General features: G+C 26.4%; 1 protein-coding gene and 3 non-coding genes across 4 annotated transcripts; 1 reads left to right on the top strand and 3 right to left on the bottom strand.

Annotated features, from left to right (window-relative positions):
- Positions 1–4,595: 4,595 nt before the first annotated feature.
- On the bottom strand, positions 4,596–20,364 carry LOC122854800 (5'-3' exoribonuclease 2 homolog). The gene is made up of 6 exons (XM_044155781.1): positions 20,154–20,364; positions 19,917–20,044; positions 17,557–19,845; positions 17,392–17,477; positions 5,137–5,390; positions 4,596–5,056 (listed from the first exon to the last, which is right to left on the bottom strand). Exons 1-6 carry the CDS (start codon positions 20,226–20,228, stop codon positions 4,973–4,975), a joined length of 2,916 nt encoding a protein of 971 aa, XP_044011716.1. The 5' UTR covers positions 20,229–20,364; the 3' UTR covers positions 4,596–4,972.
- Positions 11,008–11,079, bottom strand: Trnaa-ugc. The gene has a single exon. It is a non-coding gene; the product is annotated as a tRNA-Ala (tRNA).
- Trnaa-ugc lies at positions 11,669–11,740 on the bottom strand. Its single transcript has one exon. It is a non-coding gene; the product is annotated as a tRNA-Ala (tRNA).
- Trnaa-ugc lies at positions 11,878–11,949 on the top strand. The gene has a single exon. It is a non-coding gene; the product is annotated as a tRNA-Ala (tRNA).
- Positions 20,365–22,213: the final 1,849 nt, after the last annotated feature.

The following is a 22,213-nucleotide window of genomic DNA, read 5'->3' as shown; positions in this document are numbered from 1 at the left end:
AAGAAATAAAAAATGTACTTGAAATTTCATTCTTGAAATGATTTTATTCCCATTCCCACACACGGTGTACTTGCCCACCAGGTTTATCGTAATTTCTTTATGACATAAAAATTTTTCCATGCTAAAATTATTTGTATTAGTTGGGTCCTTACTTTAAAATGTATTTCTATTATTTTCATAACGCTCGAGAGTATCGATATTTCCGCGAGACTGGCCATTTGAGAGTCAAGATATTCATATTGACAGGGGGTCTTGTGTTTAAAAGGGGGGGTCTATAAAATCAGTCATATATTCTAAAAAAATATATATATATGAACACCAGTGTAGTTTTGATTTTTGTTGCCCACCCCGTTGTGACACACCTTGTCTTACCCAGTCAATAACTACTGTGGTGGTATATGCCATACTCATGTATTATCTACAACCTACATGAAACACCTATTATCAACGGACGGATGATCCGCGCGGGAATACATCCAGGGGGTCATATTTCACGACATTTATACAATCTCATTTGACATCAGGTTTTTTTTTTCATTTTATTACTTTATTTCGAAACTTTGATGCCTCCAGTCAAATTACATTTCTTTTTTTTTTTTTCTTCATTTTACATTTGTGAATTTTTTTTTCTTTTTCATTTTTATATATTCATTATTATTATTATTATTTTCTTTCTTTATTTCAGGGTTGACAGACCCCAATGAAAAGTTAAAAGGGTGTCTTAGTCGTGCACTTGAGCACGAGCGAAAAAAAATGAAAAAATACTTGAAAGACAATTAAAAAAAAAAAAAAAAAATGCGCTGACAATGTAGAAGAATGATCCGAAAAATAAAAATTAGAAAATTTAAAAGGAAAAAAATATTATAATTATGAATATTGTATATATTAGAAAATTTTTCATGAAAAATACTAAATACTAATTTTGAAATATTGAATGTTTTGGTATTTTTCTTTTGGCTGTTATTTGAAAGTGTGTAATTTATTGGTGAATATTAAAATTCACATTCGTTTGATCTTGATTTGATCCTACTGCAGTATATTTATACAATGCACATATACATTTTTAAACATAAAGAGAGAAAAAGACACTCGAATATATACATGGCAATACCTACTTATCAAATTGTCGTCGACAATACCATTAGAGTGAAGGGAAGAAAAAAAAAAAGAGAAAAAATATTTGAAAAAAACTAAAAAGAGTTAAAAGAACTTGACAAAGAATGAAATATAAAAAAAAAATTTAAAATAAAAAGAGTATTTTGATGAAAGAAAATGAAAAGAGACATGAAGAAAAAAAATAATAAAAAATGAATATATAAGAATGTGTATAAGAGTATACTTGGATATATACTTGACATTTCAATCCAACAATTTTTTTATTTTTAAATGAATTTTATACTGGACACAAAGTAAGCCTATATTTTTTTAAAGTCTAGATTTAACACGTCGAGTAGACTACGCTGAATTTCCGAAAAATTATAAATATATTTATTATTTTTGTGTAATTTAATTACCTTTTTTCGGCAAGACAAAGATTACATATAATTGTTGGCTTATCAACGGAAATTTCTGTGAATAGAAAAGTGAAAAAAGCTTATCGAAAATTTCATGTATAATTGCATTGTTTTTTTGGGATTTTTAATGATGAAAAAAATCATTCAAAACATGCTTGATTTGTTGAATTATTAGAAGCAAATTCTGACTGTAAATTACGGTTTTTTTCTTTATTTATAAAATTATGTTTAATTAGTAATAGTTGAAAGACTTGAATCTATACGGATTAGGAGCTTTTTTGTTTTGTGTAATTTAAAGTTATTAAATAAATATATTCCTCGAGTCTATGATGATTCAACTTGACGTAGAAAAATTTGTTTTTGTTTGAAAATTAAATAAAATTTCAGCTTTATGATCTATGAGTCTCAAAGATTCTAAAAATAATACACAGAATTTTATTAACAGATTCATAAAATTTACTGCAAAAAATTTGATACGAGATTTAAAATCAATTATAAACCATGAATGTATTAATTCAATTAAATCATCAATTAAATTTGATTTGATTAAAATCATGGTGTCACTTGATCTCTCAACAACTAGCCACTCGTAATTAAATTTACAAAAAAAAAACATAAAAAACTCGTGAGTTTATTTTCGTTAAAGTATAATAATTATAAAACATAAGCTTTTTTAAAAAACAATCAACAAGCTCTTGATTTATTTTAATTCTTTTCAAAAACAATTTAAATTTAAAAACACCAAAATGAAAATTTGCAAAAAAACAGTGACCTTGATATGAAGCATATAAACAAATGAATCCTAAATTTTTGAAAATTACAATATCATATGCAAAAACACACGACTGCATGCATCTGAATTTTTAAAATATTTTATTTTTCATACAAGAGCACCTCAAAGAGTCCTTCTCGTCCACTCAACGATGGTTCATCCAGCTAAATATTATTATTATCATATAATTCTACTTGATCCATCTCAACTGATGTTAAACAAAAGAAGAAGACCTTTACTGTATTTCACGCAATGTCTAAAATGCACGTGCCTTTTTCCTTTTACTATATTATAAATCAATTTCTTTATTTTTCAACTTTTTTCTTTTTTTATTTTATTCAACGAAAAATTTACACACCCTCGCTCACATTTATAATATGAGGTACTTGAAGATTCATGACGTTGAAAATATATTTATTTTTTTTTTGCGTATATATATGATACTTGTGCATCGTTAACATTTTTTTTTTTTTTTTTATTGATTAACGTATCTCATTTACTCTCAGAACAAATTAAAAGAATCATCGATTTTTATATTTTACATTTTTAATGTTTAAGTGGAAATATTAATGTCATTTATCTACTCAATATGAGTGTACACTGCAGTTCACTCACTTTTAAGTGTGTTATCAAAAAATTATAATTTTTTATGCATAAGTTAATTTAAATGCAAGCTGATTTAGCAATATTTAATTATTTTCATCTTAGTCATTTTAAAAGTCGCTAGCTTTACAAGAAATAAAAATTAAAAGAAAAAAATTATTACAAAATAATTGTTATTGTTTTTTATGTAAAAAGATAAAAATATAAATGTACAATTATTAAGTGTAGCAATTTGATTCTCATAATAATTATTTAAAAATAAAAACGGATGGTATTTGATGAATGATGATTATAATGTACGCATGAGATGATATAAGCCCATCTAGGTACATACTTTGAACCCTTGGCCACCAGTACCACTGAAGTTTTGAGGGGTTGATTGTGACCCCCTGTTGTGTGCGGTCACGAAATACAAGGGTGGCTTTTCATTCAGGTTTAACTCTGAATTATCGTCAACTTCAACTCTTTTCTTTTTACTTATAATATTTTTGTAGATGGATATTATCTTAAAAAAATTGAAAATTCATCATTTGTTAAATAAAATATTTGATTTTTATAATACCATTATGATGTGAAATAAAAAAAAAAATGTAAAAAAAAATTATTTTAGATATTGAATATATATAAATTTTATTTCTATTGAGCAAAGAGGTTGAGTGGTTTGAGGTATATAGCAAAGGGCGAGACAGACCAAATATATACCACAGAATTTTATTTTCAACATATAGATATAACATCTATAAATGGGGGTAGATCCCCGTCGCGGATAACGCTTTATTTCATCAGAATAAGGACCAAATTCAAGATACCACACAGCATATATTCACGCTCATTTCATACACCCACTCAGTAAAAATCTCAGTACATACATTCTTTTGTGTTTTACATATACGTATGTATATATATAATTCATATTTATTTTTATAACAAAAAATAAATCTCAATTTAAATGGGTAACTGTACTTTTAAACAAATTTTATTTTAAAAAAATTTCTATTATTTTCTTTATGTTTATTTAAAAAAAAAAAAAAAATACATATATTTTTTTTTTGTTTTATTTTTATATGTACTTATAATATTTAGTTACAAATTTTTTTTCAAGTATTTTATGACACTTTTACCTGTCGTGTATAATAAAATCAATGATGGGAAAATATTATTTTTTTTTTTTTCATCTAAAGATATCATGCGGGCTATCGGAAGTATCTTTTTAAATGTTTTTATTTTTTTTTTAAATTTTAATATGAGCTTTAAAATGCGGGTTTTAAAATTATTTAAAAATTGCAAAATAATTAATTTATATTTATTAATTATTTACGAAAAAGAGGATATATTTAAAAAATATTATTTGAGTATATTAGAAGAATATTTTATAAGTAAAATATATATAAAGCAATATAAAAAAAAAAAAGAAAAAAAAAAGTCGTGTATATAAAAACGGAAGAATGAAATCCGGATTTGATGGTGACGATGGAAGGAAGGTGAGTGGTAGAAGAGAACAAGAGCCCCCGATGCTCGCTATTGTTTTCTCGAGTGGCACTCGCTGGTTCAATGCACGCTTGCTCCTACTGCTACTGCTTGTCTACACTGTACCAGATGTGCGCACAAGACCACTACCATCATCATCATCATCATCTTCAACAAAACTACAACCGCGATTTTTATCCATCACTCATTTTTACCAAAAAAAAAAAAAATGAATTTTTTTAAAAACGTATTTTTTATTATTATCATACGATTTTATTTCATTATAATATTTAATTTGTAATTAATACAAATGAAAAAAGTAAATGCATTCAATATATTTAAATACAAATTTACACATTGACAAAATAATTATTAATTTACAATTGTTTTTTTTTTTTTACAAATATCGTGATTTTAAAAAAATTTACGTCAAATGAATTTAATTATGATTATTTTATTTATTTCGTTATTTAATATAATTATAAAAATTGTAATTTATAGTTTTTCATGAAAATGCATTTGTCGTTAAACTAAAAATGTGAAAAATAATTGATATGAAATTAAGCAAGTTGCAATAGTACTATAGTCAAATAATTATTTTTGCTTTTTTTTTCTATTAGTAACTGTTTCGATAAAGACCACTTGCACCACCACTACTACCACCACCACGATTATTTCCAAAACGATTTGATTGCTGATTCTGTAAAAAAATAAAAATAAAAACAAAATTTACAATTTGTTTATAAATATATATTAAAAATATAAAAAAATGAAATTTACCCTTTGATTGTTTTGTCCAGAATTTTGATAACGATTATTACGTTGTTGTTGATTTCCATGTTGATTTCTTTGTTGATAATTTTGTTGTCCATAACCTTGTCCATATCCTTGTGCTCCAGAATTATTTCCATAATTATTCATTCGAGGACCTTGTGAATTGTAATTTTGTTGTGAACGATTGCCAAAATTACCACCCGATTGACTACTGTATCCTCTTGCAGCACCAGTGCTTGTTTGATATCCACTTGAATATCCTGCATCATATATGAAATAATCAAAATATAAATATGCATTAAAAAAAAAAAAAACTATGGAAAATAAATAAATAATAATAATAGGTAATGATTGTACGTGAGTTTTAGTATATGTGGGAGTTAAAGTCGTCATGTCAAACAGGAACAATACAATATTGAGTGGTGAATGAGGAGCGTGCCGGCGCGTGTCACCTTCATATAAAAATTTATAAAGTGTGGGGGTACATATTTGTCAGCATCAAGAAACGTCATAACACGAAGGCATTACGCGTCCATAGCTAATAACAAATTTGTCAGGCAGCATCACTACCACACATCATATTTTTAACTGTAATATGCCACACTGTTTTTTTTTTAATTTTTATTTTTTGTATTTTCATTTCTTCTTAATTTATTTCTCATCCGAATAATAAATATTATCATTCAATCATTATTCAATATATTTATAAGTTTTAAATAACTGTAAAACAAGCTTTAGTTTATTATATAAACTTTTTTTTTTTATATGAGTGATGCTCAAATATAATTGAAATTAACGAGTCGTTTTTTCACTTTAGCATAAATAAAATTTAAGTATTTCGAAAAAAAATGAAATAAATTGATTTTGATTAGTCTAATTTACAAATTACAAAATCAATTAATAATTTTTAATAAATTAAAATGACAAATATACACTCGTGTGATCTCTTTCATAAAAAAAAAAAAACATTTACAATTTTTAAATGTTCGCGTTCGATTGAGTTGCGAACATCAACATTCAACTGATCTAAATTCATCCTATAAAATCATTCAATAATTAAACAACAAAATAAATCTAAATATACATGATTTTATCATTTTTTTTATTTTCACCTTTTACCGATAATATATATAACATGACTCGCGAGGAGGGCAAAAATAACAACCCCCTGTTGGATTTCACGAGGATAGAAAGGTCGGTGTAATCCTACAACACAGTTCTGCACCCCCGCTCAATGAACATAAGCATTATATACATACAGATAGAAAAAAAAAATAATAATAATAACAAAAAAAAAAAATATTAAACAGAGAAAGAAAAAATAGTATTTTTTCCCTGACGGGTTTACACATCGGATCATCCCTCGTTATTGTTGCGTTTATGATAATAAAGACTCACCCAAACGGGACGATATGCACACGCGGACCAAACTTTCTTCATCCCGTACAACAACCAAAAATTGTTGCCTCGTCATGGACCCCGTACATCATATTGTTCTATCACCCATCAAAGTTATAATATTTATTTAATCCTTCAACTTATTATTTTATTTTTTTTTTTCAAAAAATTTTTTTTTGCATATATTTAGTTTATTATTATTATCTTTACTATGTTTATGATTTTTTTTGATATTTATTAATTATTAATTTAATAAACTGTATATAATATCAAAATAATTTTATAAATTTTGTATAATATCAAAATAAATAATTAAAAATTAAATAAATATTATAAACTGAGTAAAATTATAAATATACTCTCTTGAATTCATCAACAATATACATTTAAACAATAATAACAATAATAATAATAATATACGCATGTAAATGTGTGTATATTGTGTATGGTTAAAAACCTTTATCAACAAAAGTATATACCATTGGTATTGGGATTGGATTGCCGCGTCAGCAATATAAACACTTGAGGCCCGATGTGGGTCGGCGTCTGCTTACTACGATCTTTCTCTACTATATTCATTTCTATATATATATACGCTTGTTTCCAACTGAAATTACATTTTCCCGTTTCTATTCACCCTGTCATTGGGCCCTGTTTCAACAAACTTTTTTTTTTTTTTTCTATTTATTTCTCTTTATAAATGTTTTTTATATTTCTTTTTTTTTTAAATTATATTTTCCTTAATTATAATTTATCATTTGTTTATATTATTTTTATTTGTTTATAAATAATTGAATTATCTAAATTTAAATTAATTTAAGTTATGTATTTTGTTAATTTTTAAATTTAATTATTGTACAATAAATAATAATGATTCAAAAATATTAAATGAAAATTTGAATTTCAAGTTAAAATATTATTTAAGTTTGTTTTAACTCACACGTTTAGACTAATATTTATTTATGTATATATTATTATTTTTTTTTTAGGTGTATTGTTAGTTGAGATGTACCGGTTAAAGTGGATCCAGGATGATGCCATGATGGACCCCCCAAACGAAAAATTATTATTATATTTAATGAAAAATAAATGAATGGAAAAAATAAGCAGCTTTAAATAAATTTTATTATTATTATTAATAATATTAATAATATTATTATTTTTAATAAAAAATAAAACTTGTATTTAATATGATTTTTAAATTTTTTAATCATCAAAAATGAATTTAAACATTTTAGCTAGTTTTAGATCAAAGAAATTTTTCTTAATTTGTTTCTTTTTAATTTAATTTTTTTATATATGCATGAGTACTATTCAAAGCAAGTTTCAAGTTTCATGAGCAAGGTATCATGTAAAGAAATTTATTTTTTCGTGAGGAAAAATTGTATGAGCTTTTTTTTTTTTTTTTATTATTTCATCTTTAAAAGTGCACTGAGAGAATAAAAAAGGAACCCAAGGGGGTGTGTTTCAAAAAGTGTATAAAATTATTAATTAAAATAATTAAAAAATGTCTTATTAGATTGAAGGTAAACTATTAACATACCAAGTTTAAAAAATATAAAAACTATATAAATTACTGTAAATTTTATTTAAATAAAAATAATAATAAAGTATGGAGGTTTTTGAATGGGGTGACAAAAAGTAGTGTAACTAATTCCGAGTGTATTTAATGACCATGGTGTGTGGTAAGAGGGCTGTTGATATATATAACCAATAGCCTAGGGTTACAAAACAGTTTTGGTCATATGGAACATCAAGAAAAGCGTTTGTCAAGTATCAAATACTCGTAAAAATATGACCCACAAATTTTATATCTAAAGCAGTAAATAAAACCTAACGCAAAAGTCAATTTATAACGAAAAAGAAAAAAATTATATTTAATAAAAGCTACAAAAAAATAATACCAATATAATATAATTTAAAAAAAATTATTAATAATTAAAATTTAATTTATTAAATTAAAAAATAATTATAGCAATTTATAGAAAATTTATGTGATGAAAAATTAAGTAAATAAAATTTGTTATACGCGCCGTTCAACTGCGTCGTTTTGTCGACCAATAAATTTATCGAGCGAGTGTTGGCATGGAGACTGCTGGACAGAGCTCATGGTTGGGTTGAAAATTCCCCTATCCTCCTCATTTTACTCTCTGGTTCACTGCCATATAGCACAGTATATATATACACACGAAAGGGAGGGTTATGAGAGGGTACTTGAGGATCCTCCAGGAGGCCGTCATGGGCCAAGTGGGGAGGTACCTACATATATATACCTCAGCCCTATTCACTGGGAAAGCAAGAGAAAAGAAAAAGAAAAAAAATGAAAAAGAGAATGAACGACGATGGTGGTAGAGGCAGCAGGATGTGAAGAGGAAAATGAGTAAGTAAAGGACCAATGCTGGTTAACTAAACGAGATAGAAATATTTAAAAAAAAAAATGAAAAATTGGAGTGTGAGTATCGATTTCTTGAGGTGATCCAACTATGGCGCTTATATTAAATAAACTTAAAACCATTGTGGTTCAATTTTATATATATACTGGTCAATATATCAAAAGAAAAGCAGAAAAATTTAACATTTTTAAAATATGATTGAAGCTTGAGAAAAAAATGTTTTAAAAAACCCAAAAATGTTAAATTAATATTTGAAAAAAATTTCAAGTTAGCATTTAATACTTTTTTTTACATATTTAATTATTTTTTTAATCAATTCCACAATTGAATGGACAAAAAACTGTTAATTTAACATTTCATTTTTATTTTTTTATGTGTGTAAATTAGTTTTTCATGATAGTATGTAAGTAACAGTGTTTCGTCACTTTTTATATATATATACTAATGCTGACAAGTCATTAGAGTAAAAAATAAATAAATAAATAAATAAAACTACGCGACATAATAGAAGAAAAAAAAAAAAAGAAAAGCGTTGTTGAGTCTCAAAGTCTCTAGGTAAGGTACCTGAAGGGTTTTTCAGTGCGCGATCGTGTGCGTTGTACTTGGTTGGCCTGTATAGACTCTGAGTTCACTCAAACATATATATATATAGAGAGAGGAAAAATATAAAAAATAAAATTTGAGAGAGGGACTTTTGACTTACAATCCTTATGCACATATATATACATCTATAGATATAAATTTTGAAATAAAAAACGTACCAAATATACAGGTGTAAGAATCAGTATTATATGGTGGTGTTAGTGACGCCCAAGAGGCTCTTGCTTTGACTAAAAAACTTCAGAGTCTGACTGAATGCCCTCTCTATTGCCAAGTACGTGTGCTTTTTAAGTGCATCCTGATTTTTTCGAAGCTGTTCTTTGATTACGCTCATACACTCCAGGGGATTTTCAACCCTCACATGCGGACACTTGGAATACATATACTTTTTACTCGAGCTTTTTTTGTTTTTATTTTTAAAAAATTTTCATTTTATTGTCTTCATAAAGCATTCTTTTTTTATTGTCTTAATTATCTGTACTAAAAAATAAAATTTTAAAGCTTCATATTGTCGTTTCGTTGGCTAAATGATTTGGGAACAATTTCGTAACAGTATATGGCTATTTCAAAAGCTCAAAGTTTTATTAATTTATTAAAACAAAAAATATGTGGTCAAGCTATACCCTTAAAAAAAAAAACCCATCAATTCTCTGAAAATTTCGATTAATATAAGAGGATTTAGAAAAATTTATTTTACGAAAAAAAGTTCAGAGGTTACTCCATGAATTTTTTGCCATGAAAAAAAATATTTTCTTATTAAAAAAATTCAGAGAAATATCATCAGTAGAAAAAATAATATATATTTTACCTGATATAAAATACAAGTTAAAATAAAGAAAAATGACTTTTAATTTTCTTTGGAATTTGGTAAATATACTCTGACAGTCTATTCACAAAAAAAAAAAAAAAAATCAAATATCTATAACACAGGAAATGACACGTTGAAAAATCAATGTCTAAAACGATGTAAGACGATACAGGATGAATTTAAAGGTATTGTGCGGTTTCAACATAGGTCAATAAAATACCTATATGAATTGTTTGGTTAAAAAAAAAATGTCTGAAGAATATGGGATTCATCGGATTTCTAGCACCCTAAACAGGTACGTCAAAATAAACAAGTAATATGATCTTTTTTTTGCAAAGATATTTTACCAAATCATCATTTTTTTTGTTTATTTTATTTTTATATTTTATTGTATTTGAAAAATACATATTTATTAACTTGTTGGAAAAAAATAAATAAAAAAAGCATTTGGCTTTTATAAATATTAATTTGTATTATATTTTTTTTACACTAATTAATTATCTGATGAAAAAATTACGTTTGAATTATGAATTGAAATATTTTATATTGTATTAAACTTTATATTCTTAAAAATATAAGAGATTTGATTAAAATAAATTTTAAAAAATCGTAAACTGTTCGTTTTTGTAATTTAAAAGTAAAATTTTTATATTTAAAAAAAAAAAACTAAAAAAATATTGGAGATGCGGGGGATCGAACCCCGGGCCTTTCACATGCAAAGCGAACGCTCTACCACTGAGCTACATCCCCTGAATTTTGGAGACCAACCAAATAAAGCTGCTGAAATAAATGAATTGAAATAATCGAATTTAAATTGTTCTGTATTGGCTTCCAAGTGCTGTAATCAGTGCACAACAATGTTTTTATAACCTTCACGTTCTGAAGGGAGGATCTGAAGACTTGAAATTCGTTTTTATAGCTTCGTTATACCTTGTAGAATTTTACTCTTCAAGCAACATGAGAAAAAACAAAGGAATCTAGGACCTCCAGGTCTAAAAAACGCATCTAAAAGTTGGTCTCAGGATATTTCTACTGTTTTTGATTCAAATATCTCAATTCGTATATGGACTAATTAACGTACAAAAAATTCTATGAAGCTTTCCTCCAATAGAGCTTTACAGGATAGTCCTATGAATATTCTTCTACAATTTTGGGGCTTATTTGCATATAAGATACGGGGGGAATCTTATCAGCAGCTTATGTATGAAAGAATTCTATGAAGAATTTTCATGGCCTATATTCAAAATGATATTATAGGAACTCTATGTATAAAATTTCTGTATACTATAGTAAAGGATCCTAGAAAAATATTAGAAAAGCTTTTGAGAGCAAAAAAAATTGGAGATGCGGGGGATCGAACCCCGGGCCTTTCACATGCAAAGCGAACGCTCTACCACTGAGCTACATCCCCGTATTGATGTTCTGCCGGTTACAGAAACTGTTTAAAAATCGGTTGTTCAACCGGTCTTGCAAGTAAAAGCCGAAAACTTAAGATAATCGATGGTACAAGTTCATCAACAAATTTACTGAGCAGTCAGATATTAACTCGGGGATGTAGCTCAGTGGTAGAGCGTTCGCTTTGCATGTGAAAGGCCCGGGGTTCGATCCCCCGCATCTCCAATATTTTTTTGGTTTTTTTTTTTCAACAATTTACAACAATCAACAACCTAATTCTATAAATAAACTATTTTTTTTTTTTTTTTTTAAATTTTTTTTAAGTATTTAAACTTGAGTTGGTGTCAAGTTTGACAAAAGTGATTCATGGTAATTTTTAGTCACATTTCTATTCATCATAGAAGTATTGGAAAATTTTTTCAAATAAATAAAATAGAGATTAAGGCAACAGGTGAAATATTAGGTCAATAAAATAATGATATTGTTGTTAAAATAATAATTTCAGTTCAAATTAATTTCGTAAGTCAATTTCATTGTTGTAATTTCAATTTCAATTTTAATTTTATTAGAATTATATTGTGTATCAATTTAACCATCAGTATTTTTAAAAATTTGATATAACATCAATATAAATCCATAAAATAATATTCTTTAAAATCTGATAAAAATTGTTAAACACTTGTATAATTTTTTTTATCTCTAATGTCAATAACAGCGAATAAAAAAAGATGGCCTTGCATTTATACGTCAAAATCCATATTGACACATCAATTATAAATTAATTGTATAAATATAATTTCAACTTTATTAATTGTTACTACCCAAATGTTTAAAAACAAATATAAAATATCCTCAAAGTATAATTAATTTGAAACTACTTAATTGATTAATTAAAAAAAAAAAAAAATTCTATTGTCAAATTTTCTCGGATAATTCTCTATCAAGCTCAAAAAATTTTTAATATTTTAAAAAATTTTTCAACTAAAAATACGACATTTATTTTATTTATTAATTTTGTTTTTTAGTCAAGCAGTTTGAATACTGACAAGACACAATACAATTGCGTGGTTAAAAAAATAAATTTAAAAAAAAAAGGTCCAACGTTTTGATTGTTGAAAATGATTAAAGCAAGGGTCCATTCCGATGCACGAGTGAAAATCCGATTTAAGGGATGATCCAGTACAAGTACAATGATGAATACAAAAGAAAGCAAAAGAAGAGTTCTTCAACAATCACGTATTCTTCACTCAATGTTTAAATGAGGTGGAACATTACACACTCGGTCGCGTATTTTTTTTTTTTTTTCTATATCCTCGCGACTACTAGTTTTTTTTTTTTTCATTTTTTATTTGTTCAAAATTCTTCAATCTGTCGGATTTATATATTATGTGGTTTTGATATTTACTATTAAAATTCAACGACCTGTACCGATATTCAACAAATCATTGTGGTTTTTCTTGCACCACTGCAACACACGTCAATAGAAAAAATAAAAAAAAAAACCAAGAAATTAAATAGAAAAAAAATAAGGAAGAAAAAAAAAAAAAGTCTTTATCAATAAAAAATAGAAATGAAATTTGAATGAGTTTCTTGATAAAATTTCATAGAATCGTAATGCTTATAAGAAGAATTTTTTTTTTGAAGTTATATCATATACTTATGGAGAAGTAGACAAGCTGGATTAGCTGACTCTATTTTTCTGTAACGAAATCTGATATTTCTACAGCAATTTCACAATATATTGTTCATAATCTCCATGACTTTTTTACTTCGTATTTTCGTAAATTTTAAAACTGAATGTTTAGGCTTTTTTTTTTTTTATCTCATACATCATAAAATTCTTTTTTAATACATCAGATATTTGTCATTTAGATCAAACTTGTACCTGCTGCTGCTGTGTACTCAACATCTTTTTTTTTTCTCTTTATATATACATATTTTTTTTTATCCCTAGTCTTTTTGCTCTTCTTCCATTTAAAACCTTTACCTCTTTTAATCCTAACTTCAACTTGATTTTCAACAAATAATAATAAAAAAAAAAAATTCCTTTCATTTATATATGAGGCTAGTTGAACAGTTTAATTGGCAAAAGAATAATATAATTCTTGTGAATATTATTTTATTTTTTCCTTTTTTTTCCATATCAATTCTTGGTGGTTTAGAAAAAATAAAAAATAAATAAAAAAATACATCGAGAAAAGGCAGGAACAAGAACCGTGATTTACTTTGAAGATTGAATGAATGAATTGGATGAGGAATGAAAAAATAAATAATATATAAAAATACAGGCGATAGAGCACAGGTGAAAAGGACCGATAGCCAAACAAAACATTGAGGACCTTACATTACTTTTAAGGATACCCTTAGCATCACGGAAATACGCTCCATTTACTACCATCAAGATATTTATTATGCCTAAAAAAAAGAACGGCATTCCGTGCTATTACTACGCTTTTTTTTTTTTTAATAATAAAATTTATTTTAAAGGTAATTTTCTTTACTCAATATGGTCTTCATTCAATTATTTATCTATTTTTTTTTTCAGGATGTCGACAGAATATAAAGAAAGATCAAAAGACCTTGTTGTTACATAATTTTTATGTATTTTTGTTCCATTAAATTTTGCTAATAGAAATAATTTTGATTTTCTTTTTGTATGAAATAATCATTTTTCATGTCCCATATTATATAATTGCATGATTTTTTTCTTTACATAATATTGTAACTAGAATTTTTTTGTTGAATAAATTTCTCTATATAAATTTTCTATTTGTATAACTTTCTATTATTTTTAATAGAAATTATATAATTTTATAAATTTATGTGTACTGTTTTTTAAATGACTGTTAATTTAATTTTAAAGTTTATTTTTCAGTTAATTTTTTGTTATAAATATTTAAGATATTAAAAAATTCAAAAAACTATAAAAATTAGTTCAAGTGAAATTTTAAATTAATAATAAACTATATTAAATATTTTTTTAAACATTTCATTAATCTCATAATAAAATAGGAGCAAGAAAAAAATTGTCAATTTGGTCTCAACAATAAATTCGTAATGTTCAATTTTTTTTTTCAACTTTATATGTATCCCAAGTGTCCAAAAAAAAAAAATTGGCTACTACATATAAATAGATTTACGAAAAAAAAGAGCCTCTTGAAAGCCAAATACATGGAAAATAAAATTACCGAAATTGGCTAGTTAGGTAAATTGATTTTCTCTCCTAATAAAATAGACCAATAAAATGAAAAAGAAAATATATATTATTTAAAAAAATTAATTATGTATGACTGATGAGTTAACTAAATCACAATAGAGAAAATATAATACAATATTTTGATTTAAGAGTATGAGTTTATTGTGGATGTGAAACGATTTAAAGCACAATGGAATTCAATGATGCTCAATGCTTGGAAAATTAGCCACCGCAAGTGTGGTTTTGACGGACGTCAGTGTCATATGCCTTGCTTTTCACTGATCTTTCTTTTTGATAATATCAACAGATCAGATACCAACACCCCTCTCAATAAATAAAATAATAACACCCCCTTTTTTTTTTCTTTTAAATAAAACTAAAAAACATATTTTTTATATAATAATAAAAAATAATAATTTCAAGAGTTGATGCAAAAATAAAGACAAGAGTTTCAAGTACAGCAGAAAGATCCCATCACATGAGTATAATTTTACATTTTTTTTTTATATATCTCTGCACTGTTGAGTGCTTTTGGTAGTCGACAGTTTCACTAATTACGCTTTGCCTCATTAGCAAAATAAAATTCCCTGTATTTTTTTTTTAATTTCTACCAAGAAATATATGTATATAAAAAACACGTAGCAACACTTATTTAAAAACTAATATATACATTTTATTTTCAACATAAAAAAAAGGTGTTCTATCAGCTGAAAAATTTGATCTATTATAATTGAAATATTAATCAGCATTTATGACAATTACTCAAGTAATGACATCAGCAATTTTTTATGAGCTTGTTTGATTTATCGAAAGAGAAAAAGAGAAAAAAAATTAAACAAATAAAAAAAAAACCATATAGAAAGTTTGAAATGTTTGGGAGGTCGTAAAATATATAAGGGGACAAAATGAGAGAGTGTATAAGGGGGTAAATAAAAAAAAAGGGGGGTCATTGCGCATCGGTAGCAAGACACATATATACACACATTGAATGATATGAGAAGAGAGACCAGTGGCTCGTCTTGCTTGCGAACACCACGGCTCGAGTCCTAGACATTTAAGTGTTTGCATTCCACTCGAAGTCTCGTTTCAAATGAACCCGGGAGCACTGACGAGTATGGAACCTGCTCGAAACCAGATGTATATATATATACTGAATGAATATATACATTGCTAGCTATAAAATAATATAGTAATGACAAAAAATTACTACTATACTATCCAACCATTGGCTATGAAAATATTCACCCTGATAAAAATGTTTATATAATTTTTTTTTTTTTTTTATATTTTATTTAACAAAGAATCTTCACCTGTCATACGTAAATGAATACACAAAATAAAATATAAATATTGTGTACTTTGACATAAACTCTTGAGCTATTTTATTTATGATAAATTAAATTAATTTAATGATATTTTCTTTATTTTATTTTTTTGGAGAAAAAGCATAAGAGATTATCAAGGACAATGAAAAAAAACAAGAGAAAAATTTTTATATATATTAAAGGCACATTGCCAGAATAATTTTTTATAATATTTAACTAATTGGATAATTAAAAATGTGAATTGAATTTTATAATTGGGATAAAATTTTGAAGACCAAAATCAAGCCGAGATAGTGAGTACATATAGGTTTTTGAATCGACGTGTCAAACAACAAAACGCTTGGAGTCACGCGCTACGTGATCAACTACCCTTGGAACTAATTTAAAATTTGACTTCACCTCCTCTCTGTACAGTAAAATATTTTATTTGACCCCCTATAATAATTCCTGCTGTTATGCCATGTGAATATCTTCTTGTCAAACTTCAATAAACAATGCTCAATTAATTTGTTTTTGTTTTATAAAATTTACTAATAATTAAACGAAAAACTTCTATATATTTTGTAAAACACATTTTTTTTTTAATGAGTTTAATGAATTTTTTAAATAAATTGTCATTTTAGAATCTTCATTTTAATATAATGATCAAGTTATGATTTTTTTTTTTTTACGATTACAATCACTGACCCGTTAAAATGAGAAAGAAATAAAAAAAAAGTTCGACAATTGAGGGGTGATTAAAGAAATCCTTTTCCTCCCCAATGAGCATTGAAAACAATGGTGAGACACTTAAAAACATTATTGGCATTGATTCAAATCATAAAATACCCAGACTAAGGTCTTATTTATTTGTATGCATTTTAATTCTACTGATCCAAGAGATTTTAGGGAGCTCACGATGAAGAAACGAACAAACGATTGACTGAGTGACTGACTGACTGTCGGATTTATAACGTTAAAATACATAAGGGGAATAAAATTCACTTGAGGAAATAAATAAAAAAATTATCAGCCCTTTACAAATATGTATTTTGCAAATACTTGGATAATTTTTTCCTCAATTCTTTTGACTTGTTGTTAATATTAATAAATAATCTATGTTTTGTTTTAAAAAAAAATGTTAAAAAATGTCAATAAATAACTTACCGCGTTGTTGATAAGAATTTTGAGGTGGTGGAACATGTGAATATTGTCCTGATTGTCCTTGATTTCTATTGGAATTTGCATAATGTCTAAAAGAAAAAAAAAATCAAATAAATAATTTATTAAATTGATTAAAACTTGTTACTAGAATATAAAATATAAAATTACCCAATCATACGATGACCAGCATCACCAAGTGATGCTTTTTGATTTGATTGAGTAAATCCAATTCTTGGTGACCATCTATTATCAGTACCACGATTCATTTGTTCAAAATCTTGTGGTTTTAATACTCTTGGTGGTTCTTTAACACCTTTTAATCTTTTAGCTGGGAATATAAAACCACTATCAAATTTTGGATCACGATATCTAACACAATAAACAGCATTATTACGAACTGGTATTCCTTTTATTGGTGATGGTAATGTTGCACCTTCACCAACACAATCTTCAGCAATTAATACAGTACCACGCATTCCATCAATTGATATTTCTGTTTGTTTATCAAAATCAATATTATTTGTATAAAGACCTTTTATAAAATTATAACCACTATTTGATGTTGATACATATAATCTATCATCACCTCTAACATTACGTTTTTTTTCAGCTTCAGTTAATTCATTATAATATGGCTCAAGTGCTTTAAATAATCTTTGTTCTTCAACAAATGGTAATAATGCAACTCCTTGCCATGCAAATTTTTTACCATTTAAATCAATTTTAAAATCTTCTGGATAAAAATCAATAATTGTTGATTTTGGATCACTCATTAATGGTGCCCATGGTGATGGTACATGTCCAGAACTTGCTGCTGGAAATACACCCATTAATTGTTCTAATGGACGAAATGGTACTGTATCTTTTTCAAATTCAGTTGATAAACCACTAATATTTATAAAATCACTAGCAAATGGTGCATAATGATATGGAAAATACCATTTCCATGATGCACAACCTTGATAATAATATCTTAATACCCAACACAAACCACGTACATATTGTAATGCAACATTATTTCTAAATTGTAAATTATCAGCTGATACATCAAATTTTGATTCATAATAACGATCTTTAAAACCATCTTCCCATAAACGTACTTCATCATGTGCTTGATCATCTTCTTCTTCTTCTTCTACTCCTGTATCAACTTCATTAAAACTTCTTTTCCTAGAATTTGTTGTACCTTCAGGAACAAGCATTGATTCAAGTGCACTTTTACTATCAAGGTTTTTAACAGAACGTTCAGCAGCACTTGTATTATAATCTCTTCCTTGCATACGCATTTGATATGCTTCATATCTTGGATTTTGTATTGGTTTAATATCTTGACCAAGTAAATTTGGTGCAAATTGTCCAGTTGGTATCCATTTTGGTTGAAAATTACTAATAGCATCTGTTCTACGTTTTTTATTTTTTTCACGTTGTTTAAATGATAATTCAGTTTGTTGTCTTTTTTTAAATATTTCATCTTCCATATCACCAAGTTCAGATAATATCATTTGTACTCTATCAAGATTAACATCACCACTATCTGTTAAAAAACCACCAGTTTTATAAACAGTACTTTTATATAATTTAACAAGTCTATCAATAGCTGCTTCACGTATTTCTAATGATGGTAAATGTGGTAAAAAATCATTACCAACAAAAAAACACATAAATACCCAATCATCAATTGCACGTTCAAAATCATATTTAAATGGTAAATTTGGCATTTCTAATTCTCTTTCTAAATATTCACGTAATACATTTAAACGTACAAATATAAATTGACACTCTGAGCCAAATGCAGCATCTTCTTTTTTTTGATCTGGTTCACTACCAGTACAATCTTTCATTTCATGACCAAGTTGTCCACATATATCACATGGACGTGGTTTATTTGGTTTAAATTCTTCACGTATTATTGTAAAATTTGGTTCATGTGTTGCTAAACCCAACATAATTAAATCAGCATCAGCACCACATAATACATGTTGTGTATTTGGATCATGATCTGGTTGTGCTCTTTGTTTACGTATAAAATCCATTATTTTATGTTCACCTTCACCTGGTACATTTGCATCACTCAATATAACTTTAATACCTCGCCAGCCTGGATCATTATTTAGCCTTTCATGAATATAATAATGTAGGCATGTTGATAGCCTTGCCATAAATGGAGTACCAGGTGTTATACAATTACTATCAAAATGATCACCTTTTGGTTTTTCTGGTGGTAAAAATGCACCTTTCAATGCCAACTCTGAACGTATACGATCCATTTCATTGAGTTTTTCAGATGTTTCTTTTGATGCACGAAATCTTCTTGAGCGTTGTTGATTCATTTTAGCACGTGGTGCAACACCATCAATTGCCATATACAAAACTTTTCGTGGACGTACAATACAAAATAATCTATCGATACATTCAAATATTGCTTCCATCATTTCATCCTCAGTTTTTGGAGCAGGCCTATATTAAATTAATGCAAAAAATCATTTAAATAATGGTCATTTATTATTTTATAAATATATTAAACTTACTTGTCTTCAGGATGTGTACAAGGATGTATTATACCATTCATGTCCAGATATAAATTATCAAATTCAACACCATTCGGATTCGGTTCAACTGAATTAATTGGCACCGTAACATCATCAGCAGTTATTGACTACATTTTACAATTAATATAATTAAATTTATTAATATACATTGTTTGATTCATTGCGTTGTTTACAAGAAAAAAAAAAAAAACATAACCTTAAAATTGTAAGACTTACCTTTTGCTCAATGCATTCAACAATAACCGCTGGATACTTGCGGCTAAGCCAGCGAAAAAATGCTGGTACACCCATTATTACACAATTTGTATAACTGATTTATAAATAAATTAATAAACTTGTTAATTTAATTATAAATTTTAGTCAAATTATTTTTATAAACTTTATGTTTTGGGGTGCAAATGTTGCACACAAACACACACACTCAATTGGCGCATTGATATTTTTTTTTTTTTTTCCCCTCAAGGAAAAGTTCGTTCACGTCCTCTGGTGGAAATATTTATGTACTATTTTTATTTTTATATGTCGGTAAAGATTACGGACAGATGATATAGTTAATGTTCCTACCGCTTGGCTGCGCAGACTCTTGTTTCCTAGAGTGACTACTTTAGCATTGGTTTGAGAAAAATGAAGCACTGGTAAAACTGGAATTTTCCAGCTTTTCAATTATATTCTTGGAATAAAAATTTTACTGCAATATCAATTGTCGTCTCGTTATAGCAAAATCTTTTCTATATGTTATCACAAACATGAATTTTTAAAGTTTTTTTTACCGGAACTTGCAGATGAGACATATGAATATGCTTATTTATGAAGCGAACAAAGGAAGCTTTACGGATATTATTCTCGAATGAATTTAAGCTAAAAGAAATTTGTGTGTTACCACATACGAGGGAAAATAAAATAAGAAAACCAAAAAGCGTACTTTGTGGCTTATAAACCAGTCGAATTTAAATAAACGATGCAAATAAAAGAACAGATTTATCAGTATTTCATATGTACTTAAATAAATTTAGTTTATTTTTTTGCTTTTTGATTTTTTAAAAATAATTTAACAAGACACTTTTTGCTCATAATTTTCCACGAAACTTTCATGCCTACTCGAGTTTTTTTTTAGTTTTTTTTTACATATTTTCCCAGTACAATGACAAAGCCTTGAAGATAAAGCTTTGATAGTTTATTGAAGACGAAAAAATCAGATAGTCTTACTTCAGTGTATGTGATGCTTTATAGGGTGATAAAACTTTCAACAATCCTTGAAGCTGAAAAAACGAAAAATATATGTGTTTAACAGTATAATCTTACATCATGTTTTTCGTAGACTGGTAAACACAATGATTTAAAGATCGTTTTATAATACAAAGGATATTTTTTTTTGTTAAAAAAAATTGATGATGTTCAGTTTATTTGTTATATATTATTATTTAAAAACAATCTTGATTTCGAATTGTTTTTTAAAATGATTTTAAAATGAATTGTTGCATTTAAATTAATTCTGTTAACTAATAATAAGAAAATACTTTGGCCAAATTACAATTTGTTTTAAATTTAAAATAATTTCTAATTATACATGTGTAAAGATTATTAAGATCATAATAAATTGTTTATATTAACTTGAAAATTTGGAGGCAATCTTGGTCAACAATATTAATTATATTTTGATTTTTTTTTCTCAATAATATATATCTGTGAAATTTGACGTTACTATACAACAATTAATACTGAGGATTTATTTTTTTTCATCAATAATTGATGAAAAAAATTAATATTAATATTAATAAATTGTGAATATATATTCTTGTTTCTTGATTTTTTCTTGAAAAAAAAAAACATAATTGTTCATATTTTTATGTCTTGACAATACTTTAAAGCCAAGTGCATTCTTTGAAATATATATTTTAATATAAATTTAAACTTATCAAGTCCTTGGCATGCATTTGTATTTTTTATAATTTTTTTTTGTAAATAATTTTACATAAGTATAAAAAATATTTTAGTATACTTACTGATAGCTTTTATTTTTTTTTTTTATTTGTAACTCATAAAATATTTATTCAATTTATAATATGTAATATTTAACGACATATAAATACAATAGAATTACAATACATATACATATGAATATGAAAAATATAAAATATTTTTTATTTCATAAAGTACATGAAAGATGTAAGTCAAGTCAGAAAATTAGATGAACTTGACTTAAATGTAACCAGCATCGTCATTCAGTTTAATCGAGGCAAATTTCAACCACGCCTTCTCGACAGTTTTACTTTTGC

The sequence above is a fragment of the Aphidius gifuensis genome, linkage group LG4 (assembly GCF_014905175.1).
Source record: "Aphidius gifuensis isolate YNYX2018 linkage group LG4, ASM1490517v1, whole genome shotgun sequence".
Lineage (NCBI taxonomy): Eukaryota > Metazoa > Arthropoda > Insecta > Hymenoptera > Braconidae > Aphidius > Aphidius gifuensis.
The sequence above is the reverse complement of the archived record's forward strand: the minus strand, read 5'-3'. Positions and strand labels throughout refer to the sequence as shown.